This window comes from Protopterus annectens, chromosome 3.part1, assembly GCF_019279795.1.
Source record: "Protopterus annectens isolate FY-2018-M chromosome 3.part1, PAN1.0, whole genome shotgun sequence".
NCBI classification, from domain to species: domain Eukaryota; kingdom Metazoa; phylum Chordata; order Ceratodontiformes; family Protopteridae; genus Protopterus; species Protopterus annectens.
The window spans coordinates 1076007240-1076035052 of NC_056732.1; the positions used below are offsets into that span (position 1 = coordinate 1076007240).

At 39.0% G+C, this 27813-nt stretch overlaps 1 protein-coding gene across 1 annotated transcript in view; it reads left to right on the top strand.

Annotated features, from left to right (window-relative positions):
- Nucleotides 1–26627, top strand: part of LOC122798357 (mitogen-activated protein kinase kinase kinase 3-like) — a 749834-nt gene extending 723207 nt beyond the window's left edge. Inside the window, exon 16 of the mRNA XM_044067209.1 lies at nucleotides 17629–26627. Within this exon, the coding sequence (XP_043923144.1) occupies nucleotides 17629–17857 (229 nt within the window). The 3' untranslated portion in view covers nucleotides 17858–26627. The remainder of the gene's footprint in view (nucleotides 1–17628) is intronic.
- Nucleotides 26628–27813: the final 1186 nt, after the last annotated feature.

Below are 27813 nucleotides of genomic sequence, written 5' to 3' on the forward strand. Positions count from 1 at the left end.
ATCAAAGAGAAAAGATTGCAGTGGTTTGGACACGTGCAGAAAAGCAGAAGACAATCTGATGAGGAAAATTTAGGACAGACAGGAAGAGAAGGTAAGAGGAAGCGAGGATGTCCAGCAAAGAGGTGGATGGATTGTGTGAAAGAAAATCTGTGACAGTCAGGCATGAGTGTCAGTGACGGCAGGAGTGTGGTACTGAATCAAGAGAGTTGGCGACAATTAACATGATACCCCGACCCCATGTAGAAAAAAATGAGTGAAAGGGGGCTGATGATGATGCTGATGAATGTGTGTATTTCAGAATGCATACATTTAAAATGTGGTTAAGTGCTACTGAAGATGAAGTTTATTTAAAGCATAAAAAGATTTTGAGCACAACCCCCTTGTAAATTGTGTATGCTTAAGACTAAGTACTATGCTAAAATGTGTGTATGGACTTATTAGCTGATGCATAACAGCAGTAAACAAATCAGCTATTCATTAATTCATTTTTCCTTTAAAGTGGAGTAAGTCTAAATGAAATCAAGGCTTTGGCATTTACTTTCAGAATATACTGTCAGTGGTATACTGGATGACAAATTCGGTTCCCTGTTGTTTCTCAAAAATATTAATTTGCTTTTATATTTTGCTTGTTTTCAAAGAAATTAGAAAATAATGTACAGACAACTGATTATGGTAATAAACATAACATAAAAAGAAATAAAAAAGAATTTTTGTTAGATGAGGTAAAGTATAAATTGCTTTATGCACAGATTAATCGCTTTCTTTATGTAAAACAGAATGACTTAGTCACTAATACAACAAACAAAACACACCAAGAGCAACAGGGACTGTTCTTACTAGAGGAATTACAGATACCAATAATAATTGCAGCATTTTGAATGTACCCTCCCCAGAATTTTCATTGACAAAGAGAAAGAAATATTACCAAAAATATTTGTTTTTATTCCATCAGGGAAAGCTACTATGACAGATATTTTTCAAAGAAAGAGCAATTCAGATGATTGAGTGAACCAGTTTTGGAAATATTCATCATCAGCATCAGAGTAACTTTCTGAGAGAATCTGTAGTAACTCCCAACAGACTGCAAACCCTGCACCAACATGGAAAGTGTCTGCCATAGAACAGCCACCTAACAACTTCATGCATTGAACTCTCCCTGCCCCCCCCCCCATGAAATGGCCACATACATTACCCTACTTTACCCATGGGCAGGACCCAGTAATGTGAGACCATTACCCTGGTTGATTCCAGGGTTTTCTTCTGGGCCTAGCCCCTCCTCTGGTGGTTAATGTGCAAGCTCACAAACATGGCAGCCTGGTACTTCTACACCTGTGCACATGCATTTTCCTACCCATGCCCAAGAAAGCTTCCATATTGATGCAGCCTGGCAGAACCTAAACACACTTCCTCAGTGCATGCTATTTGCCTCACTCTATGGTTGTTGCTGACTTTGCAGCAGGCTAAACCACTTGCCATTGCCCAGTATGGGTGACTCAACATTAACCATTTATTTCCATCCTCATTTGTTGGCTTCTCCAGAGCCTGTGTCACTACTTGATCCCTGTTCATCTGGGTTGCAATCAAGTCAGGGTTTTGTCCCTGACTTGTTACACAGTCAGTGATTGTAATGCCATAACATATCATAAGAAAAGAGTCCATCTATGCTATAGCATTATAGTGTGGTTATTTAATTACCTTATATATGCCAGTAGTCCAGGTATATAAATATATATATTTTTTTTACCAAGTGACTGTTATGGACTGAAGAGTGGCAGTTCTAGAGAATGTTGTCCTCAAAGAAAAGATAAATTCAGCCTTTATAGATCAGATGTCCTGGCTGAACACAGCCATCAGTACATTTTTATCAGATGCACATAATTTTCCTGTTCAAGAACTGTTTTTGGCACTGAATGTTTGTAAATAGAGTGTGTAAAAATCACCTGTAGGAATGCTGATTCTGCAATTTTACACAAACTGGATACTCCTGGCTCTGTGGCACAGAGAGTTGAAGCTCTGACTGAAACCCACATGACCCAAGTTCAGTTATGGGCTTGAGTACTTGAAGAAACTGGGAGGAGAGGATGGGAAGTGAACAGCTATGCCCCCCCCCCCATCCTAGTGGAGGGAGTGGTGGTTTCCTGACTGTCTCTTCTTCTGCTTCAGTCATAAGGGCAGAGGCCCAAAAATATTGCAAACGGGAGCTGGTCTTGGAGAGAGATTGGTGGTAGCTACCCTAGCCAGTGATGTTAGCCCAGAGGAGTGCACATTCACAGTTGTGTATTGGTAGACCCTGTGGTGATGCAGATGCTCACTTTACCACCACAGACAGAGTTAATATAGAAACATTGTGATTGTTCTTATCCTGTTGGGTGTGATTGTGGTTGCAAACAAGCATCATAGCTGCCTGTATGATGAGCCCCTTTGGACGGTTCACCCCTTACTGTACTGAGTATGTCCCTAGTATGGGGAGTAGCAGGCTAAGTGTCATGAGGGGAGGCTCGACTTTTGGCAGGCAATAGGACAAAAGTCATATAGATAACAAATGTATTTTCTCTGCTGAAGGGCCACTTTGAAATGTTATGGAAAAGAACAGCTTTTTCATGACAGTGGAAGATATAAACATCTGACAAGCTGGGTGGTCCTGATAAAGATACAGGAAAACCATGTTACTCATAACTGAAAGTTAATATTTGGTAAAAGACTTTGTTAAATATTTTGACTTGCCATCTACCACATCTGCACTACAGTCCTTTAATCAAATATCTTGTTTTCAAGGGAACTCATTTGGAAGAACATGGGTACCCATTGACATTTGCCAGCTCTACAGAACAGAATGTTCTGCAGTGCTCTTTTGAGGCTTTGTATTCGGACATTGGTGGTTGTTTCTTTAAAGGCATGGAAGTCAAACTCAAAAGTTATTCCTTTGATTTTGTCTGTAGCAGCCCTTCACTATTAAGTTTCTGTTTTCTTTTTTCCTTTCTCTGTCTCCAAGCAGTGGACACTTCCTTCCAACATGCTACCAAAGTCCCCAATCTTGGTTCTACTTAAGGGGAGCCCCCAGTGATGTTTGCCACTCCTCTTTCATTCCCCAGACTTAGAAGAGAGAAGGAAGTCAAACCTTGCATGCTCATCCCCCCATTAACCCACAGGCCTGTATCTCTGATTGCTGTTGTGCTAGGTATGATAGCAGAGTAGTGTTGTATTAGTCCTCGTATTTGTCTTTGCCTTGCTTTCCTGCTAGTGCATTTTCTATGTGTGTCCTTTTTATTAAGGTGGACTCGGATGTTATGAGTAATGCCTGCCTTTCATGCAAGTACTTGTCAGATGTTGATTGGCTGAAGTGTCCAGGCTTAGAGAAACAGATGCCTAACAAGTTCCCAAAGCTTTTCCCTCTGAAAAACACCTGTTCCTTCATTGATTAATTTTTCATGATAAACTGATGACAGAGAAATTACAAAGACATGTCTTTGTAACTTCTCTGCCATCAGTTTATCATGAAAAATTAATCAATGAAGGAAAAAGTGTTTTTTGTGTCTGTCATGATCTTTTTTAAATACTTTCATTTATGTGTTACTTCATATTAGAAAGAGCATCAGATAACCAAATGACTGCTGTATGGTCTTCTTAGAAGACACACACACACACACACACACACACACACACACACACACACACACACACACACACACACACACACACACACACACACCTATAAACTCCAAACTAGTGTACTAAAATTTGGAAACCACAACAACAAACAAAAAAGCACTTTCAAAGCAGTCCTGGCAACAATTCCGACAATCAAAGAAGTAAACCGTTTTAGAGCTTTCATTCTTTATTTTCAACTGCTGCTTCCTTACTGTTTTTAAACATGCATCACATAACAGATCTTAAATATTTAATTAACAAGCAAATAACTCACTAAAAAAAATTAAAAAATACAAATATACTTTCATTTGGTCAGTAATTAAAATAAAAAAATAAATATTACGCAACTATTTAACACTGTATTATAACATTTTTTCCAGTAAAAAGCATTTGATATTTATATGTTCATTTAAGCCTGGTTTCCTGTCAGAAATCTGTCTTATTTGCCATTCAGCCTCCTTGCATTCTAAGTAATTATTATAATCACCTTTGAACACATCTATCAGTCTATCTATCTATCTATCTATCTATCTATCTATCTATCTATCTGTATATCTGTTATCTGTCTATCTATCAGTCTATCTATCTCTCTGTCTGTCTATCTATCTCTCTGTCTGTTTATCCATCTATCTAACCATCTGTTTGTCACCATGTTGGATACTTTCCTAATTTTAGATTTTTCTCAATGCTTACTCTGCATGTACTTGTGGTCTAGTTGTAAAAAAGCTAAATACGGTAAAAAAATACCATTATAGTTTCCTGTATGCTGCATGTCTACATTGGATGCTTGCTGGTAAATCATGTGTTAGGATTTTTGTCTCCTGTTCTTTTCATATTTTGTTCCTAAAACTCCTTTGGATTGCAGCATGATACAGTACGTGGATATTGCAGTTGCACTTGCACTGATTTTCTCCCTGAGGGGTCACAGTGATTTACTCCAAATTAGATATTACTCTACCACAAAGAAGAATTACTTGTAGAAGTTCAAGACTTCCTGTGCCTTTATCGCTCATTGTCAGGTGGCGTTATGGTAGGACCAAGATTTCTGGAACTGAAGATGTTAATTCCAATTAATTTATATAACTGCTCTGCTGTATAATGCTGGCTGTCTTGCCATAATAATTTGTTCAACTTCAGGAGATGTAGATGTGCTGCTAAATATTGTAAGCAGTTAGCTTTGCTGTACAGGATAAGCTAGTTCTGAATATCTTTACCTGCTGGTCCTGATCCTGCCGTAAGCAAACTTAAATTGCAAGACTTTGACTTATTAGTTAGTAAGACTCAGGAGGGGCTGTTATGCTACAAGCGCTTACACTATCAAACAGGTTGTCATAGCGCACATCTCACCCACTTCACATAGTACAGACCAGTCACATAGACCCATATATGTTAAAGTTCTATGGGGGAAGGGATGTGAATTTAACATGTGTACCAATAACACTTTGTTTTACAGCACAATAAACCACTGCCATGCCTGAGAAAAAGTATATATATATATATATATATTTAGAAAGCTTGTGAGGAAATTATTACTCTATTTTTGTTTTACTTGGATCGCTTGTCTGTGTACTTAATAAGGGATTTTCGACTGGAAACAGACTGCCTGCCTTGCTTGGATTACTTTCGAATACTTAGTAATGCTGTACAATTATATATTTTCTATTATTACTTTGTTTTGTTTTGTTTTGACTTAAGATGAGTTTATGTTCACTACTTCTACTACTGTTGTCTGATCTGATTAATATACAGTGATTAACTAGAAATATATGGACTGAAAATCTTCCACACAGAGAAGTTTCTTACACTGTTTTGTAAATGTAATCTTTCCAAACCACAAAGACCTCCCAGACACTGCAAACACAAAAAAGTCTGCAGCAACCTCAAGAGCACTCCACAAAAACAACACTCAACAAGACACATACTGCCACAACCCATGAAGTCTCAACCTCTTAGTCCATAACCACTACACAACCCAGTATTCTGGTTGTAGGAGACTCCAGAGTGAGACAAACAGATATCCTGCTCACCAGGCTAAACAAGGAGAGAGAGTCACGGTCAACTGCTTGGCAGGGGCCAGAATGCATCATATCACTCATCCACTTAGGTCACTTAAATCATTAACACCTATATGTTGTAGAATGTCATACCTGTGGCAGCCTACATGTCTTTCCATTCCAGAGCATTTTATGAAAAATAAACATCAAAAGCGTAAGATAAAGAAATGTAAATATATAGGGTTGTCAGTAGTACACATGCTGCACCCATCATGCACAATTCAAAGCAGACATAGAGACCCACATGTACTGAGGCACTTACATGTAACGTTCCTAAACCACAAAGACTTTCTAGACAAAGCATACATAAGAAATACCCACAGCAGCCCCAAACACACTCTTTCAAAACAACACCCACTTCAACACATAGAGCTACATCTCATGGAGCCTCTACGTTTATGCCCATAAGGCAAGTCACCACCCAATCCAACATTCTAGTTATTGGAGACTCCATCGTGAGACACACTGATGTCTCTCTCACTAGGCTGAGTAAGGAGAAAGTTATGGTCAGTTGCTTATCAGGGACTAGGATCCGCCACATTACACGTGCACTCAGGTCATTGGATCACAGTTACCAATATGACTCAATCCTAGTGCATGTGGGTGTAAATGACCTAAGACATACCTCCCCAGACTATAAAAAGAGAGACATCATGGAGCTTTCACAATATGTGTCTCAGGCTGGTATGAGCCTAGCATTGATCAGCATTTTACCTTCTCCAAGGATGATGCCACAATACAAACAAAAGATGATTGACTTTAATAACTGGATTAGTTTCTGGTGTCATCCTAGGGGGGGGGGGTGCAATATTTGTCAACATGAAAGGAGATGGTCAACAGACCACGCTGCTTTGCCAGGGATGGTGTGCACCTCTCCCTTCTAGGCTTTTGAATATTAGCTAAAACATTGTCTTCCCCCATAGTGCCTTTTTTAGGCAATGCCAAACTGAAAGTACTTCTGACATAGCAAATCAAAACCATGAAAATCTGAAGGTATTACTGCTCAATGCTAGGAGGCTAAACAAAAACCTCCACTCCCTGGAAGCTCTCTTTACCCTAGAGAATGCTGATGCCTGTGCGGTCTCAGAGACATGGTCTAAAGTCGTGGACAGCACACCAACAGTACAGGGTTATAATGCCTTCCACACATTTAGACCAGCTACTTCACAGGCAGGGACTAAAGGTGGAGGTGTCTCTATTTACATAAAAAATAAATATACTTCAAGGCTGGTCAAGAGGGCAATGCACTTGAGCTGCTCCATGTTCAAATCACCATAGATAAAATCCAATAACACTTTCTTGCAAGCTATAGGTCCCTCTCTGTGACCCAGGAAACCCATACCATGTATTTAAACTTATTAAAAACACTAACCTTCCAAACCAGAACCATATTCATGGGTGACTTTAATTACCCCACTATTAACTGGGAATCCTATACAACATCAAACGTACATGCACAGAGATTCCTGGATTTTGTAAACACAAACTCCCTGGGCCAAATAGTCAGTACACCAACCAGGGGTGCAACCATACTGGATCTGGTCCTCACTAATATGGGAGAGTGCTGGTAAGGTCAGACTACAAAATGGTCTCCTTTGAAGTAAAAATAAAATATGGACCCCCAGCTAAACCGGAAATATTCAGGAACTATTCTAAGGCTAACCTACTGCTATTAAGTGAGTACCTGGCAACATTTCAAGCCCCTATAAACCCTGAAAACGTTTCTGCCTATCCAAAACTTTTCACAGAAACCCTGTACAAGCATGTTAATAGCTGCATAGAGGCAGCTGTACCCACCAGGAAGACATACAGAACTAACTCAAAAAACAAACCACCATGGTGGAATCACAAAATCAGTCAGATGTATAACAGGAAAAAGAAAATCATGGCAAAAAATAGGAGGTGCAGCACCAATCAGGATAAAAGCACTCTCATTAAACTAAATAGAGGACAAATAAAGTCTACCAAAGCCAAAGTTGAGGTAAGTTTGGCCTCCCAGGCCAAGGACTACCACAAAGCATTCTTTAGCTATGTCCGCAACTTCAAAGGCAATACACAATTGTGTGCAGTGCTCATTGTAAATGGAGCCACCTATACTGAGCCAGAAAATATAGCAAACCTCCTGGCTGATAAATTCAGCTCCAACTTTAATCCTCTCTCCCCCTCAATCTTCACTCAGGAATTATCATCAAATATAACTCCCCCTACTATCACTAGGGAACAGGTCCTTAATTCTCTGTCTAAGACCAAGAACACTGCATCAGTGGGCCCAGACAGTATCCCAGGATGTCTTCTAAATAGCATGAAACATGACCTGTCAGGGCCTCTGGAATTACTATTTAACTGTAACCTCCAAACAGGCTTCATGCCTCATGAATGGAGAAAGGCAACAGTCATCCCTCTGCACAAAGGTGGGCCATCTACAGACCCTGGAAACTACAGACCCATAAGTCTCACTAGGCTTATATGCAAAGCCATGGAAAGAACTATCATGGAGATTATCAATAGCAATATAGTAAACCTCCAGACACTGGACCCAACCCAGTTTGGTTTCGTAAAGGGCCGATCATGCCTACTCAACCTGGTGGACGTCTTTGGGAAGGTCACCAAAGCAGTGAATGAGTGCAAAATCGTTCACACTGCCTACCTTGACCTGGCCAAGGCATTTGACATAATATCCCAGTCGGACATTGTTGACAAACTCAAGAGGTTAGGTGCAAACCCATATGTCACCCAGTAGATAGCCAACTGGCTCACAGACAGGACCTAAGAAGTTAGAATTGGGGAGTCCACCTCTACAAAGAGGCCAGTCACAACTGGAGTCCCTCAGGGATCAGTCCTTGGATCTCTCCTTTTTGACATTTACTTATCAGAAGTCAAGTCCAATGTCATTGGTCTCTGTCTGACTAAATTTGCAGATGATTGCAAATTAGGAGCTATCATTGAATCTCACACTGACACAAATGTTCTCCAGGAGGGCTGAAACAGACAAACAACTGGTGTCAGAGTCATGGAATAAAACTAAATGCCAAGAAATGCGTAATAGTATCCTTTGGGAATTCATCCATCCCTGATAGCTATCATATTGACAACTCATCCCTTAGAGTTGACCCAGTAGCCTTTGATCATCACATATGTACAGTGGTGAGGAAATCATTCTATGTTGCATAACTTATAAACAAAGGTATGTCATCTAAGTCCAAGGAAGTCATTGTTCTACTGTATTTGGCATTCATCAGACCTATCATTGAGTACAATGAACTGTTTGGTATGTACCTAACCAGGCATAAGCTAACAACTGGAATGTCCACAGAGGTTCCTCACTGAAAGAATACAGGGCAAAAGTAATATGTCCTAATCAGACCACCTCAGGGCCCTATCCCTGTATTCTGTCTCCTACAGGCTTTTGTGGGGAGATATATGCCTGGCATACAGGCCATTGTCAGAACCCACTCTGATGGACCTCCTGCATATCCACAAAACAAACAGTACTAGAATTACCCATTCTAGAGACTTAAATCTTGCCTGTGATATAAATAGGATCTGCTGGAGAGATAGGTATGTATCCCAGAGACTACCCTGTCTGTGAAACAGGCTCCCCATCCATGTGAAGCAGAGTTCCTCCCTAATCCAATTCAAGTGCAACTTGGACAATTGGATGGGAAACCAGAAATTCATCCCTGGTTTGGCACTTATGTCTCTGATGGAAACAGGTAACCTGTAAATGGTTCATCTCCCAGGCCCATGCTTACACTTATCAATGGTATCAGAACTCGTCAAAGATTTGGGATGCATGGCTAGGCATAAAAAGGATATTGTGGTCGTTAGCCTAGTAAACACCTATGAACCTATAAACCTATCATATGAGCAATAAAATATATTAAAATTGTGTAAATACCAATGTTATCGGAAAGAAGTATTCTTTACAGTAATAATAGTAAGTGTACTTATAGCCATTCCATAAATACTATCATATATTATAATGCACACAAACCCCAAATTATATTTTTTGCTAAACTTTCACAAATTGCCATATCTTGGAAACTGTACAACTGAGTTATACATCGTTAGAACATTTCTGTTAACCAGACATAAGGTTTCACACGACAGCATGGGATTCTTGTCTGAGTGCATGCTTATTGAGATATTTACAGAATTATGAAAATATATGCATAGTTGTATAATTAGCAGTATAAATAAAACTGAATACCTGTCAAGATGTGCAGTTTACAGTGCATATATCAAAGACAGCTTTCTTCAACATCATCTAAGGTTTCACCTGCTGCCATACAGTAGTGTGTAAGTCACTTGGCTTTTGACGTACTGAGTACACATGAAAATATTGTTTATTTTCATAATTAATAACAAGCATCTAGCAATATCTCAGGTACAGTGTAATCTAAATGAATACTGACAATGAATTTTTCAGTGTGCTGACATGGCATGTCACATCATACCTGTCAGTAACACTTAGGGCTCTCAAGTTATAAAAATATGAACATAAGTATGAAAATACGAATAATAAGTGACAAATAGCGATAAATTTCTCTTCTTGACGGCATCCTAGATTAACAATCTTAGTGTCATTTTGTGAATAACTTTCTTGTCCTTTCTAATACTGCCTATTATTAGCTGGTAAGTCACTTAGTTAAGGAATCCAGACCCAGACAAAGGTCTGGATGCCATAAGGAGCTATGGGTGTGAATTGGAAGTATACAAAAAAGGTGCTATACTTTTGAATAAGTTAGCTCAAAGTACAAGTATGACTCTGTCATAGTCCACGTGGGTGTTAAGAATCTGAAATGTACATCTGTGCACTGTATGAAAGGAGACATTATGGAGCTGCCGAACTGTGTGTCTCAGGCTTGTATAAGCCTATCCTTGAGCAGTATTCTACCTTCAACAAAGATAGTGCCACAATATGAACAGAAGGTGATTGACTTTAATAACTGGGTTAGCTACTGATGTCATTCCAAGAGGGTGCAATATTTGTCAGTATGGGAGGATATGATCAATAGACCACATTGCTTTGCCAAGGATGGTCTTCACCTGCCCCCTCTAAGCTTTAAATATTAGATAAAACATTATTCTCCCCGGTAGTGCCTTTTTACGCAATCCCAAACTGACAAGCCTTCCAACACAGCAAAAACAAGCAAAGGGAAGGTAGGAATCTTAACTTGAGACTGCAGTCCTTCCATGCTTTCCTCACCCTGGAGAATGCAGACATTTATGCAGTTACTGAGACATGCTTTAAAGTAGCAGAGAGCACCCTGGCAATGCAGGCTACAATGTCTTCCTCACATTTAGGAAGCTACTGTACATGATGTCTCTCAATGTACATAAAAAACAAGCTCACCTCAAGGCTTGTCAAATAAGATGGCACACTTCCAGATTTCTATATGCAAGGTCCCATACCATATCCTCACAAGCTACAGCTCCCCATCTATGACCCAGGAAATACATAACTCCTACTTAAACATATTGGAGAGACTCACCATTCCACCCAATACTATTTTCATAGGCGATTTTAACTACCCCTGTGTAAATTGGGATTCATACTGAACCCTAAACGTGCAGGCCCAGAGATTCCTCAAGTTTGTAAACACAAACACTCTGGATTATATATTCCACATGTCCACTAGGGGTGCAAACATACTGGATCTGGTTCTCATAAATATGAGAGGATGCTGTACCCAACTAGTGTAATCTCCTGTTTGGCAAGGTCAGGCTTTAAATCTGTCTCCTTAAAAATAAAAATAAAATTTATGACCCCAGGTAACCCCATAGCAGTTAAGAACTATTCTAAGGCAAACTTTCTATTATTAAGCGATAACCTGCAAAATTTACAAGCCAACCCAATCCTGAGAACACAGGTGCATATGCAGGATTGTTCATAGAAGCTCTGTATATTCATATTAATAAAAGAATTGAGGCAATAGTGCTCACCAGGAATAATCTCAGAACAAACAGGCCATCCCACTGGAAAGCTAACATAATTAGGCTGCACAACAAAAAAAAGAAATCATGGCAAAAGTTAGGAAATGCAATTCCCAACAGAATAAAAATTCCTCATTAAGCTAAACAAACAACTTAGCCAAGTTTGAGGTAAGAATATACTCCCAGGCTAAGGACAACCATAAGGCTTTTTTAGCTATATCCTCAGCATCAAAGGCAGTACACAGTAATGTACAGAACTAATTGTAAATGGAGCCACCTACATGGAGCTGGAAGTTGTAGTAATTCTACTGAATGAAAAGTTTAGCTCCACTTTTACACTACATTTCCCCCAGCCACCCTTCAAGAAACACCATCAAATATAACCCCCAACTAGCTCTAGGGATCAAGTTTTAAGTGCATCCTCCTAGGCCAAGAACAGAGCATCGATGGGCCTTGATAATATCCCATGATGCCTCCTAAATCGCATGAAATATGACCTATTCGGACCACTGGTGTCACTATTCAGCCATTGCCTGCACTTAGTCTTCATTTTGAATGAATGGAGAGCTGCAGTTGGCATCTCTCTGCACAAGGGCTATCTACTGATCCCAGAAACTTCTTCTTCTTCTTCTTTTGGCTTTTCCCAGTTAGGGGTCGCCACAGTGGATCACCTCTCCGAAAATACAGACCGAAAAGTCTGACTAGTCTCGTATGCAGAGCCAAGGAAAGAATTATCATGGAAATGATAAATGACAGAAGAAACCTACAGACACTGCATCCAACCCAGCTTGATTTTGTCAAGCATAAACTGGACCAGTGGATGGGAAATCAAAAATTCACCTCTGGTTTGGCCCCCTTGTCTCTATGGACAGATTAAGACTGTAAATAATTGACCAGCCATGCTCTAGCTCACATATAAAAATTGAAATACACCCCTAAAATTAACTTGTATGGCATAAAAACAAAATTGCTGGATACATTTGGGAAATTGAGCTAGGCTTGTAAGGCCCTTGTGGTCAGTGGCTTAGTATATACCTTTGAAGTCTTTATCCAGTCTCCTAACATTATTTCAACATTTTTGGATTTTATTTGTTTTATTTCCATACTTCTCTGTGAAAAAATATATTCTTCTACTCTTTACTAAACTTCACACTTAATGTTGAGTTGCAGTCCTACATTCTTAAGTTGATAGCAATCTCTCATTTGACAACCATGTGGCCAAAGTGGTTAGAAAAACATTTTATATAGCCCACCTAATCATGAAGGGATTCACATCTAGATCAGGGGAGGTCATCGTGCCTCTTTACTCATCCCTCATCAGGCCCATAATTGAGTACAATGCCGCTTTTGAGATGTACCTTACCAGACACCTGCAGCAACTGGAAAGACCCCAAAAGTACCTCACCAAGAGGATCAAAGGGCTCAAACAGATGCCATATGCTGCCCGGTTAAAGAAACTCTAGCTCTACTCAGTGGCATACTGCCTGCTCAGATGCGATCTGTGCCTGACGTATAAAGCCATGTCCAACCCGGAATTAATGGACATGCTGCACCTCAGAAAATCCAAATCCCATCGAGCCACGCCGAGAGACTTGAACCTCAGCACTGAAATAAATAGGACATGCTGGAGGGACAGATTCATAACCCAGAGGCTCCTTTCACTCTGGAATAAAATCCCAGTCCAGGTTAGGCAGAGTCCCTCATTGACTGTCTTCAAGAGGAATCTTGATGAGTGGATGGGAGATAGTAAGTTTACCCCGGGTATCACTTCTGTGTCACTGTTAGACAGAGGCACAGTATACTAACCTCAAAAAAAGGCATAGCAAAATTCATTTAAAATGGGTGGCGAAAGCCAAACACACTCTGGCTAGGCTTATAAATGCCCTAGGGCAGATAGCATAGTATGAACCTATGAACCTATATATTCCCGAATAGTAGAATAAATACCACTTCAGTTCTCCCTTGAAAAGAATCCACTAGCCTAGTTACTGTGACTAAACTAGTTAAACAAAAGATAAATACAATTCAGGATATAAGTTAACACTTTCCCATAATGTGATATCATTGCTGCCGCATCTGCATATGTAGCTTTGACTGGCAAACTATATTTCTCCTTTAGTAACCCCTTCCAGCTTTTTCTCAAAGCCTTTACCTGTACCACTTCTGCATTTTGTATTAAACTAAATAAAATACGGCTTAAAGTACAGCCCTTCCTTACTCCGTATTCATATTACTCTTCCCAACCACCCACTTACAGCTGGTTTTAACTTTATATTAACATAAACCATAAACCATTCTTATAAATTCCCACATTTCTTTCCAAAACTATAAATTTCCAGAAATGTTAGCAGTTGACCATATTCAACATTATCAAAAGATATAGATATATCCTCAACTGCAAAACAAAAAAAAAAAATTTTTCCTCGGTGGTACGGCGGTAGCGTTTTTACCTCACAGCAAGAGGTTCTCCCGTTCGATTCTCAGCTGGGCTTGGGAGTGCCTTCTGTGTGGAGTCTGCATGTCCTCCCCGCGGTTGGGTAGCATTCAAAAGACATGCGTGTGTAAATGGGCATGCGTTTGTTGAAGGTTGGGCGTCGAGCTGGCACCTCAGCGTTTCGTAAAAAATCTACTGCCAATCATTAGCAGACCGGAGTTCCGCAGTGGTGACCCCTTACCGGGAAAAGCCGAAAGACAAACAACAACTGTTCTTAAAAAAACAACTGCATCTGTAATTGTTTTTCCTTTTTTTTACATTGTACACTTATTTAGGTAATGCCTCTTTCATATCATTTGAAACTCTCATATGCAATGCTTTATTCAAAATCTTATACCAAGCATGTGAAGACCATTTTTCATTCTCTTGTCATTTTTTTCTAAAAAACACTTTACAATAATTAACCTGAGGCTGTGATGTCACCTTTCTGGCCTGGCCACATTTCCTGCAAAACCTATTTAAGCAATTTTAACTGATTATGTGACACATTTTTATAAAAATTACATTGCAGACCATTTTCCCCAGGAATGTTACTATCGACCTTGTTTAAGTGTTTTCTTTCTCTTATAGATATATCTGTTCTTTTTTGTGCATTCTCTGTTAGCTTTTTAAGAGGCAAATCACAGTTACTCAACCTTACTTCTTTTCTACCATATAGCTGCTTCAAATATCTCTGTACATGCTCAGTTGTTGTCTGTTTTGTATCATGTATTTATCCTCCCTTCCTTAATGACTTCATCAGAATCTCTTTTCTGCACATATATTGCTAACAGAGGAGATCCTTTTTCTTTTCTGCTTTTTATATGCCTTTGTTTCTATAGCCACTCTTTCTCTAGGATTCGGTCAGGTATAACTCACTGAGAAACTTGTACTGTGCATATTTTTCAATGTGTAATGCCTGAAAGATTCAGAGACCACCATACCATTACATCACGGGCAGGTAGCATGGACAACAGTCTTGTTGACAAACCTACATGCAGTCAGTCTGGGAGTGTAGCTAATTCTAATTAGCCATGTTCTATCCCCCAGAAATATCACTGGCATTTGTATAGTGCAACAGAATGATTCAAAGACTAACTGTACTGCGCTGTTTAGGGTGCAAAGCAGAAAAAGTGTATACTATCTATTGACTGTGCACACCTGTTCATTTATTAGAAGTTTCGGAACTGTTAGTGCAACTGCATATAAATACTGCAAAGTTCTTGTGTGTGTGTGTGTGTGTGTGTGTGTGTGTGTGTGTGTGTGTGTGTGTGTACGTGCGCATGCATGGTGGAAGATGCTTATGCCACGTGTTGCATGTACTGCTGGGGGGATATTATTATAGTTAGGTCTAACAGTGTGGTGTTCAGATACATTTTAATGAACAGTTAATGAGATGTTGCTCAAACCACGTTTACCATGTCTTGGAATTGCAGATTACGCTTGCTGTGCTATTAGGCAATACTGCATTGTCCAAATAGCACTGGTGGTGGTAATATCTCTAAATCCTGGGGATTAATTCTTACCCTATACCCCTGATATATTTCTGTTTACAGTTTATAACTTCTGTCCATCTCATATACTCAAATTCTTTCCTTCTTATTCTTTATTTTCTTTGGTTAAAAGAAATACTCCATCTTTTTCTTTGTCTTCTTCTAACTCTCCCACTAACTTTGCAAGACAAGGCACATATTCTCAATTTAACGTGATCTTGTCATAACACTTGAAAAACCTAACTAACTTCTTGTTGCTGAATGTACAGAAGAGGAGGGTGAAAAAATGCAACTCAAGCGATTTTGCACATCAACATAAGATCCTTAGCTGATGCCTTAACTGAAACTGCTAGAAGCCACAACTCTTGTAGAGATGCCTTATTCAAAAGTCACACTGAATGCATATGGAAGAAACTTCCTGTGTCTGTCACACATGTAAATGTGTTCTTCATAGACCAATCCACTGGCACATATTCTACAGATAATCTGTAATTTTATAAGCCTTACAGCTCTATAAAGACTATTTCAGTGAGTGCTGTTTGTGTGAAATAAAATAATTGTAACTACTTTTAGCACAAAGAGACTTTGCACTTTTCCCTATTGTTGTGTAATCATGGAGTTGATATGTATCAGTTTGGGGCATAGAAGTTGCTGCCCACAAAGGGGGGGGGGGGCAGTACCGCTCGTCCCCTGGGATAAAACATACTTTTAGAATCCCTGGAAGTGCTTTTATGCTTTTAAGTGATTCCATGTGGCATAAATGGCAGTCACTGAAATTATCTTCATTGAGTCACCACGAATCTGTAATTTCTTAAGCCATGGTTACCTTCACCATGTAGAAATAACTACTCCTGTCATTTCTAAACATGTTTATATAGATTTATATTCTGCACGTTTCTTATTTTTCTACGCTTAACTTTTTTTGTGTTTAATCCTGTTTATATTTGTTGCAACTCAGCATCATTTGTTTTTCTGTATTAGTTATTAACTCTTTGTAGTACATGCAGTGGCTTTATTATGTTTGTATATCAGTTAAATGACATCCTAGTTCAATGCTACTACAGAGCAAGACCCAACGTTAATGATCGGAAGAGTGATTAACAATTGTTAAGCACTCCTGTGCTGTTAACATCATGTCTGGCACTGTAGTAGTGCTGAACCAAAGTGTTAAGTCAGCTGATATCGTAGTGTAAATAATTCACTAAAGACATCTGCGAGCCAGCTGCTTCCTTTACACTGGGAATATGTAAAGACATGCAGCGGCTCCCAACTGCATCACTGGCTTTCAAAGTTAGAACACGTGATGTAAAATTGTGTGTTCTCAACATGGATGCTCTCTAGGTGATTTTTTTTGGCGTCAATGTCTTGAACACAAATTAAGTTACAATTAGCGACCTATTCACAATACTTTAAGTTGTTGATTGGAGGCTAGCTCCCTGGGGTTCTGTTGGAAATGGGCCACAGTCCCAGATGAACATCCTGTTAAAATATAAAATAAAGAAATGCATAGTGCTGATGTGACTTGGGCACTTATGTTCAGTAAATGATCTTAGGACTTGGGTCATATATCACATATTGTCAGCAGTGCAGTACTTTTCTTGATATATCGCTGAAATGTTCTGATTCCTCACACAATAATGATTCCTTGATTTTCATGTGCAGTTTTTCATTAGCAGTCACAGTACATTTTTATCTGATTTACACTAGACATTTTGCCATCAAGTACATCATTAAATAAAGTTAAAATATCAGAGTATACCAAAACATTTTTTTTTTATTCTTTATAGTGGTAGAGGACCAGTGTCATACAAAAGTTAATTTATCTGTCTCATTGTCTTTTCTAGGCTGCTTTCAAAATCTACCCCTCAGACAATAGCATTTCTAAACCATGAGATTGTGTTAACAGTTATTAAATGCATTGCTGTTGTATGGAGTATGATAGTTGCACATCAGACTGTTAATAGCTTTAAGAAAATATATATAATATCTACTTGAATTAATCATTTTTGTCATTTATCTACAGGAGTGTTGCCTGTACCGTGGTGGAAATGCTTACTGAGAAGCCTCCTTGGGCAGAATATGAAGCCATGGCAGCAATTTTCAAAATTGCAACACAACCCACAAAACCCCGTTTGCCAGACTGTGTTTCAGATGCCTGCAGGGATTTCCTCAAGCAGGTGTTTGTTGAAGAACGGAGAAGACCCACAGCAGATGAGCTTCTGAGGCATCCATTCCTGCTCTGCAGCTTCTAGTCAGGCATTATGAACAACTAAACATGCTCAATACCTACAAACAGTCTGCGGACCAAAAAAGCAAAGATCTTTCCAGGTTTCAAGTGAAACATGTGCATCTATTGCCTCCAGCAGGTTTCATATGAAAACATAGCCACATAGGTATTGGTGCTTCATATAGTGACTTGTAATGGATCGATCACATTACAAAGTGTTAAATTGGACCTGTCTGCCAATGACGTGTGTTGTTGTGATTTAAAACTGACCTAAAACTTAGAAGACTATGACTTATCCCTAGCACTTGTGCTGACAGGTGGCTCATTTCCTGTTCCCATGGTGGTCCATTTCCTTTTCCCATTACCAAGGTACCACATTCCCACAGATTATAACAGCTTATTTTTTTCAGAAAGAACAGTGTTTTTGCTTTTGGGTTAAATCTGTAATAGGCACTGAATCTCTGAGTTTCAAAAGTGGCCAATTCCTACTTCTTATAAAGGAGTTGTGTACGCTTTTTGTGTCTGTTTCCCTTTTTTTTGTGTCAGCAAAAGTTCATTGTTTTTGAATGAGCTGTTGTAGAATGTTGCACCTTTGCACTTTGCTTAGGAAAAATGAGACAAATGGAACTTATTTCAGACCACCATCTCCACCCCACATCCCACTCCCAGTAATACTGTCCATTTGAGGCCCTGTTAACTACAGGCATGTGTTAAAATAATAAATAGTATTAAATGTATGATACTTTGGAACTGCAGATTAACTTGTGACTGGTTAACATATTCCGGTCAGTCATTACTCAGCCATTGTTAGGTTGAGTGTGGTCACTGCTTGTTTGATTTCCTTGATTGTTACATATGACCTGGTCTGCTTTCCCCACAGACTATACTAAGCTGTGGTAATAAAGCTAAAACCAGTGTAGATGCCTTGTAACCTAGACCCTTGATATTTGCTTTGAATCCAAGATCTTTTTTGTGTTTTAATGAAGATGTTTGCAAAGGTTATGAGTTCTCTAATAGAGGAGGAGTATTTTTTTTCACTCAGTTGTTCGTATGATGCAAGCACTTTGAGGTCACTTCAGAATGGCTGCAACCATATTACCTTATTATGTATGTGTACTGTAATTTTCCTGTCAAAGGAGAAGATGTTGGAAACTGATATTGTATATCTGATGATATTTTGATAAACTATTGTAACCCTTTTACAAATGAACAAGACCAAGAGTCAGTGAAAATGTACAGCGTATTGGGAGTTAAAGGGTTTTTACCTTGAAGCTGGCCCTTTCGGTGAAGAGTGAGGCCATTATATGATGAAAGGGGCCTTGAATGAGAAGCCCAAGGAGCAGCTGTGTTGTATTTTTTTACTATAGAAATTGTACAGCTAAATATTTAAACCAGTTGATTGTATGTCCTATTGAAGTCAGATGTAATATACATGTTTTTAGACTTGAAGTCTTTATATACACCAGTCTAGCTAGAAGCTTTGCCAATTCTGCAGTATGTATATATGAATGCTTACACCGTGGATTCACGAGTTTTACTTTTGGTGTGGTAATTTCTGCAAGAACACATCACAAATTGTATGCTGCCACTTGTTTTACCATAGAGATACTTTGTAGGAAGCACATGCATCTGCCATATTGTGTCTTGCAACCTGAATGAATGAGTCCACAGCTATTTAGTAAATGTCATTAATGCCAGTGTATAACAACAGTTGTTGAGCTAGTGATAAATTTTGTTCCCGATGCTCGGTCAAAGCGACTATGGCGTTGATTTTTTAAATAATGGGAACTAGTTCCTGAAAAGAAAAGGATATATGTTTTACTCTCAGCAGTCAGCAAGTGTACCTTTACATTCTGAAATCTAACTGAAGTATTAATTGTATTTTTAGGCTTGTTTTATTGCCATGATTCACCACACATTCAGTCTGTCATACAAGGTACCTTTACCAAAAAGGCATTATGGGAAGGTGAAGTATTGTGACTTTTGTGGTGGTCGTTCTACAGGTCCCACAGGTACAACCTCTGAAATACAACAGTTTTTTTTTTTTATAAAAGTTACATTACAAGCAGGACTTAAAGGTTTATTTCACCCAGTATTTGCAAAATAAGGTGTTCCTTTATTTGGCTGTTTTGTATTATCATAGTGTTCATTTTCTTTTATGTGCTGTTAATTGGCTTTTTTCTAAACTGTCTTGCTATTGTTGTAGTATTTGACTGCATCTGGGGATATTGGCATTGACACCATTTTTATTGCATTTAATTTTAAGTTTTTTCCTGTCAAATTTTGTTGTAATGCAACAAACATAGATGGTTTATTGGTTAACAGAGTATAAAAAACATGGTCTTATATAGTGGAAGGAACTTTTACACTCAGTTTCATCATGCTTTCTGTTTCTCAAAGGAGAGTGACAGCAGTGGATGGAAAACATATATGCAGATATCATGAGTTATATGTGACATTTTTCATTAGACTGTAATAATTGAACGACTTGAGAATTGCATTCATAGATGAAAAGTTCGCTATGAAGGCAGCCTGCTGCCTGAGCCCTGAAGACACTGATACTCTGCTATGCTCTGCAGTCACTCTGAGCTCTGAAGACACTGATACTCTGCTATGCTCTGCAGTCACTCTGAGCTCTGAAGACACTGATACTCTGCTATGCTCTGCAGTCACTCTGAGCCCTGAAGACACAGATGCTCTGCTATGCTCTGCAGTCATTCTGAGCCCTGAATACACTGATACTCTGCTATGCTCTGCAGTCACTCTTCTAGATGCATTGTCCCAAGAGTAGATCATTCTGCTTGCTTTTCACCTTCTGAACAGGAGAAAAGTACAGACCAGAGTTCCTTCTTTGTCCATGGTAATAGACTGGTAATATCTTCTTCTTCTTCTTCTTCTTTGTAATTTCCTTTGTTAAACACAACCATGGCATAAATGTTTTATTTTTACTGCTTGTGGTTACATCTGACTTTGAACTGCAGTGAGGGATGTAGCCCTCAGTTCCAGTGCATCTTTCATAAGATCTGTTCCTGTGCAGATTAAGCTTCTTGCATGAAATTGTGGTTCAGGCTTCCCCTTCAGCCAGATTTGCTGCTGTGAGATGGCGTAATCCACAGAAAGAGAACTTTCAGCAGATTCTCATGGGTCATTTCCCAGCCTAGAAATGGCTATATTCAAGAATGAACTGGATATCGTAGGGCAATAATCACACAAGTGTCAATTCCACATTAACAGAGGCATGTTCATTTTAGTGCACGTGCCACAGAGCCAGTTCTTTTGTATATATGTCGTAATTCAGGAATGGTAAAATCTGGTAGTAGAAGCTAAGCATTGAGTCTTGAGAAATGAATTCCTGCTGAAGGGATTCCTTCCTAAGCCATGAGAAGAAGATGTTATTGTCAGTAGATTTTTAGGTACTGCAGGATCTCTGATAATTTGAGATGAACCTTCTTCCAGTTCACCCTGTAGATATGGAGCTCCAGGGTCTCCAGAGTTCTGGTCTCCTTGAAAATGGCATTACGTTTACTACAGTCAAGACTCCATCCTTCTCTGCCTTGGAGACAGTCATTCTAGAGAGGGCATTCACCATGGATACAGTCATTCTACAGGGGGCGTTTTCTGGAGCCAGTCATTCTGAAGGGGGCATTCCAGTCAGGAACAGTCTGAAGGAATATTTGACCTAGAGGAAACTATTACTTTTTTATTTGTCAGAGCTGTCATTCTTTCTGAGTGCAGTTATTTCTTCTGTTGTGGCTTGGCTACCCACACAATTCCCTAGTCTCACCTATTTGTGTACCTTGTCTGAAAACCTGAATTGCTACCCCATGGACAATGTAATCATCCTGTCCTGATACGAGCAAATGTGAATTGTAGTCATGGGGTGAAAGTGTCCCAGTAGCCAACACCACTACTACTCACAGAGGCTGTAATGATGACCATTCTATGCCATTGTACCTTTTTATAGACTACTGCATCAATGATGTGTGGTCTATGAGTGTTTCTACCCCATCTAAAATGAAGATGCATCCTAAACTCTCTCATGTGCCTTGGCTAGCTGCAGTATGAACTGTGGTCTCCACTGGAGCCACAGAAATAACACACCTGTCAGCACATCACCCCCCCCCCACTTCCCAAAGGAAGCAGAGAGACAAAACCTCATAATTCCTATCCCATCAGAATGCTAGTTCCAGTAGGCAACAGAGCAGTTAATTGTACTGAAGTCACCCTGTGCAGTGGAGTTGGCAATATCCCAGCCCTTGAGTGATGCACCTCTTTTTCCTAATCTGCACTTCTTGAACAAGGCCTTCTTTTCTGATAGTCTGAAAAAGTATCCCCTTGTGATTCTTTTCAGACCTCATTTGGTGTTAATAAGAAGTAGTCTTTCAGCTGTTAGTGCAACTGCATATAAGTACTGCAAAGCTCTTTGTGTGTGTGTTTATATGCACGCACATCAGTGTTAGTGTGTGTGTGTATGCACGCACATCAGTGTTAGTGTGTTTGTGTGTGTGTGTGTGTGTGTATAAGTGCGCGTGCATGGTGGAAGATGCTTATGCCACGTGTTGCATGTACTGCTGGGGGGATACTATTATAGTTAGGTCTAACAGTGTGGTGTTCAGAGACATTTTAATGAACAGTTAATGAGATGTTGCTCAAACCACCTTTACCATGTCTTGGAATTGCAGATTACACTTGTACTATTAGGCAATACTGCATTGTCCAACTAGCACTGGTGGTGGTAATATCTCTAAATCCTGGGGATTATTTCTTACCCTACACCTCTGATATATTTCTGTTTACAATTTATAACTTCTTTCCATCTCATATACTCAAATTCTTTCCTTCTTATTCTTTTTCTTCTGTTGAAAGAAATACTCCATCTTTTTCTTTGTCTTCTTCTAACTCTCCCACTAACTTTGCAAGACAAAGCACATATTCTCAATTTAACGTGATCTTGTCATAACACTTGAAAAACCTAATTAACATCTTGTTGCTGAATGTGCAGAAGAGGAGGGTGAAAAAATCCAACGCAAGCGATTTTGCACATCAACATAAGATCCTTAGCTGATGCCTTAACTAAAACTGCTAGAAGCCACAACTCTTGTAGAGATGCCTTATTCAAAAGTCACACTGAATGCATTTGGAAGAAACTTCCTGTGTATGTCACACATGTAAATGTCTTCTTCATAGACCAATCCACTGGCACATATTCTACAGATAACCTGTAATTTTATAAGCCTTACAGCTCTATAAAGACTATTTCAGTGAGTGCTGTTTGTGTGAAATAAAATAATTGTAACTACTTTTAGCACAAAGAGACTTTGCACTTTTCCCTATTGTTGTGTAATCATGGAGTTGATATGTATCAGTTTGGGGCGAAGTTGCTGCCCACAAAAGGGGGGGGGGTGCAGTACCGCTGTCCCCTGGGAAAAAAAAAACATACTTTTATAATCCCTGGAAGTGCTTTTATGCTTTTAAGTGATTTCATGTGGCATAAATGGCAGTCACTGAAATTGCCTTCATTGAGTCACCACAAATCTGTAATTTCTTAAGCCATGGTTACCTTCATAATGTAGAAATAACTACTCCTGTCATTTCTAAACATGTTTATATAGATTTATATTCTGCACTACATTTACTACAGTCAAGACTTCATCCCTGAATTGTGGCCATGGGTGAAAGTGCCCCAGTAGCCAACACCACTGCTACTCACAGAGGCTGTAATGATGACCATTGCATGCCATTGTACCTTTTTATAGACTACTGCATCAATGATGTGTGGTCTATGAGTGTTTTTTCCCCATCTGAAATGATGATGTATCCTAAACTCTCTCATGTGCCTTGGCCAGCTGCAGTATGAACTGTGGTCTCCACTGGAGCCACAGAAATAACACACCTGTCAGCATATCACCCCCCCCCCACTTCCTAAAGGAAGCAGGGAGACCAAATCTCATAATTCCTATCCCATCAGAATGCTAGTTCCAGTAGGTGACAGTGCAGTTAATTGTACTGAAGTCACCCTGTGCAGTGGAGTTGGCAATATCCCAGCCCTTGAGTGATACAACTCTTTTTCCTAATCTGCACTTCTAGAACAAGGCCTTCTTTTCTGATAGTCTGAAAAAGTATCCCCTTGTGATTTTTTTCAGACCTCATTTGGTGTTAATAGGAAGTGGTCTTTGTGATCTACTGACCCTTACCACTTCAGCCTTTGTTCAATTGAACAGCTTTATTTCCTTCTGTGGAATAAGTAATTCCCAATCACATACAGTGTTTCTAAGAACAAGATGACACCTGTGTTAGTACAGTGGCCACACCAGATGACCATATGTGTGTCATACTTAGATGTCCCTTTTAGGGAGACAGAAAGTAAAGGTATATTGCAAAGCCAGTAAGATAAATCTTTGGACAGGAATTGAATTGTGTTGAATTTCATATCATGATCAGTTCATAGATGACAAACTTTGTGGGGGGGTTTATTGGTCACTAACACTGGGGTCTGAGCAGTTGCACATTTAGTATAATATCGGTGAGAAAAGGGTGCCTTTCGGTATCCATAATTACTGTTTCAGTTTTGTGACTTTTGATTTCTCATGCTTCTTACATACTCAATATGTTATTAAGGATGAGTGTTATCCCTACTTACCTCTTCCTAGCACAATACATCACAGTGTGGTTGCTTGGAGAAAGTGTATTGTAAAGCCTCTTCCAGCTTCATAATAAATGATTTTGCTTCTTGAAATAAAAGCAGCAAGACAGAGTTAAATAGGTCCATGTAAAGTGCTACTTGAGACATGTTTTTGTGAGTAAAACATTCTTGCAGTTATAATTATAGTGAAGCAACGAGCCACTTTCTTCTAAGAAAAAGCAGTAAAATAATTAGAGGAATCACTAATAGGTGTGTAACTTTGTGTATTTGTTGGTGTGTGTGTTTGTACATGTGTGTGATGCATATACATGGAATAAGTGGGATCCAGGATTTGTATATGAGTTTTTTTGTACAGTTGGGTGAAATAAATGACATATGACTCTTATATGTACCACAGCTGGACTGTACAAGTTATCAGAGAAATGATGCCTTGCATAAGAAGTACTAACATAACTCTCTCACTTCCCTTCCCCTGTACAAACAAAAATGAACATCTAAACCCCCAGGAGGCCATGCAGCCTACAAAGTAAAGCTGTCTGCCTTTTGATATTTTTTTATATCAAACGATACTGTATATGTATAATGTAGGGAAAAAAGGATCCAGAATATGTTTTTCCTATTGCCTTTGTAAATGAAAAGAAAACTTCGAAAAGGCTATTGTAAACACCGCTCATTTTTCTGTAACTAGAAACTGAGAACCCTTTGCACTAATATTAGCCTAGCATCTACCAATATTTGAAAGTTTTTCCTCATTTATTTGGTTATATTTTCATGAGAACTTGTTATTTCTCCTCCAGTTCCTCCTCTTTTGATATTGTGTTATGGTTAATGAATATTCAGGCAATGAAAATGGATGCATGAGATGGTATGTGTGATTATCACAGCAGTACATCTCATTTTCTGCTTCTGTTTTTGTAATCTGTGCACAGGAGTAACATATCTATTGTTCACCAGACTGTTTTTCTGGTTTTATGAGGTTTTCTTTGTAACTCTGAGCTCCCGGGTAGTAGATGACTACCGGCTTTCTTTGGATGCATTTACTGGGTTTTTGAAAGAGTGCAACAGTCTGCTTTGAAGTTTCCTTCTCAGGGCATTGATACAGCAACAGATGTATTTATTTTATTGTGACATATTTATTTCACAAGAGTAAACCATCTCAGACTGAGATTTGCTTGGTAAGGGTTTCGGGATAATAATCAATGGTTTAATTGCTCTGTAGCAGTACTTTGCCATTTGACTGAAGTTATGCCCATAGTGCTGTCAAGTCTAGGCTGTGGAAGTAGAGGTTTATAGTTCATGTGGTGATTTCTTTGTTCTTTCAACAAGATTATGTTTAAAACACTGAAGTTTATACGTTCCTTCAGAAAGTCCACTTTAAGGTCATTCTTGTGTCTGACAACTGCTATCAAGAAGAGTTTCTCCTGTAAGTATTCACCAGCTTTTTGTGATGTCTTAAACTGAAAGTAAGCTGTTTTAAGATGCCTGAACAGGCTAAGCTAAAAAAAAGTAAAACCATGCAGTTTAAAAAAGGTCCCACTGATATTGCAGATGTAGGGCCATCAATGACTTGTGCATCCTACGCAGTCTAGAAAGCAGCAGTTAACAGAAATAGATTTTTCTGCTTCCTTTGCTCTGAAAGGCAGTAAACCTTGGGAAACTAATAGAATTTAAAAGTTAATACAGAAATGTAATGTTTCTTTTGAGTTTTGCTATAAAAGCTTCAAGTATTTCTTTCTGAGCATAATACAGGTTTTCTAATGTCTTTGAATGAAGCTGTTGAGGCAGATAAAGCATTTCCCAGCCTATCATCAGCTCTTAATTTTGAAGGAATTTGTATTAAGTTGATAGATTATTTGGAGGTTAAAAGAAGGGCAGAAATCATGATAATGCCCCTTTGAAGTTATAAATTATGATTTGTTTAGGCAGTATTGCCATTAATTAGTATAATATTGCTGCCTTATTCCTTTGTCTTTCTCCACTACATAAATAAAGCATTTTTAAGAAGCCTGATGCTATTCCTGCAGGTTTTAAGCTGATAGACATTGTATGAAATACTAAATATAAAAATGTTTTCTGTGTCCGCGGTGGTGCAGCAGTAGCGTTGTTGCCTCACAGCAAGAGGTTCACCCATGTTCGATTCTCGGCTGAAGTGCGGGGAGTGCCTTCTGTGTGGAATCTGCATGTCCTCCCCGCGGTTGGGTGGGCGTTCGAAAGACATGCATAAATGGGCGTGCCTTTGTTGAAGGTTGAACGTCGAGCTGGCACCTCGGCGTTCATGAAAATCTACTGCCAATCATTAGCGGACTGGAGTTACGCTGTGGTGACCCCTAACCGGGAAAAGCCGAAAGACAACAACAACTAATGATCCTGAAGACAGAGGTGCTAACGTATTTCATTACGTTTGGAAATTATTGGGCACTGTAGATCTCTGACTAAGTTTTTAAATTTCACATTACTTTACATTATAACAGGTTGAGTTTTACTCTGATTAGTACATTATCTGAAGATGATGATTACTAAAAATGCTGCGGTTTTGCTTATTACATTTACAGTTTTTTTCTGCATATTTAGAAGTTTGATATAGCTGAATCATTTATTTGGTCTGCAGTCACTGCTCCTATGATTAAGATGCATGCCCTGCTCAGAGGTTAGCTTTATCCAGGCAGTGTTATACTAAATCAGATGCCTCCTTCCTTCTTCAGAGGCTTTGTGTCTCTGATGCTGATCTTTTGATGTAGGATTTGAATGTAAGGATAAGATTAGGAAATATTTTTTCACAATAAGAAGCCGTTTTAATTAGCCCTCTTCTTACTTTGTTTCTTAGCAAATACAAATCATATTGGCTTGAGTATTTTCATAGTCACTGAAAGAGAGGGGTTCAGAAAGACAGAAATCTTTAAGGTCTATCCTCCTTCTTTCATACACACACATTCTAATAAACAGGTGATAACATTCCATTGCTACCTTTTAACAGATACCTCCCCATCTCCCAGTTCTTATACTCCATTAGGTGAGTCTCTTTGGTAAAGTTAAGATTTGCAAGCTCCTTAAGCAGTTGTAAAGGCATTTCCACAGATTTTTGGTAGGCCACTGTGCTGACAGAAGTGTATACGACAGAATTCTCTTCTACGCCAAATCTTCAGCAGATTTTAATGAAGTCTTGTTATCAGAACAAGCTACTTTTTATAGTAAATGAAGTGTAGCTATAGAAATGTTTTACCCCAAAATACATTTTTTTCTTTTGTCCTGAAAAATAAATGAGGCCAGTGGAAAGCAGTCTTGAAACTATCCATCCCCAACAAGTACTAAGGGTGAGAAATTTCGAGTAGTAAGCTTTC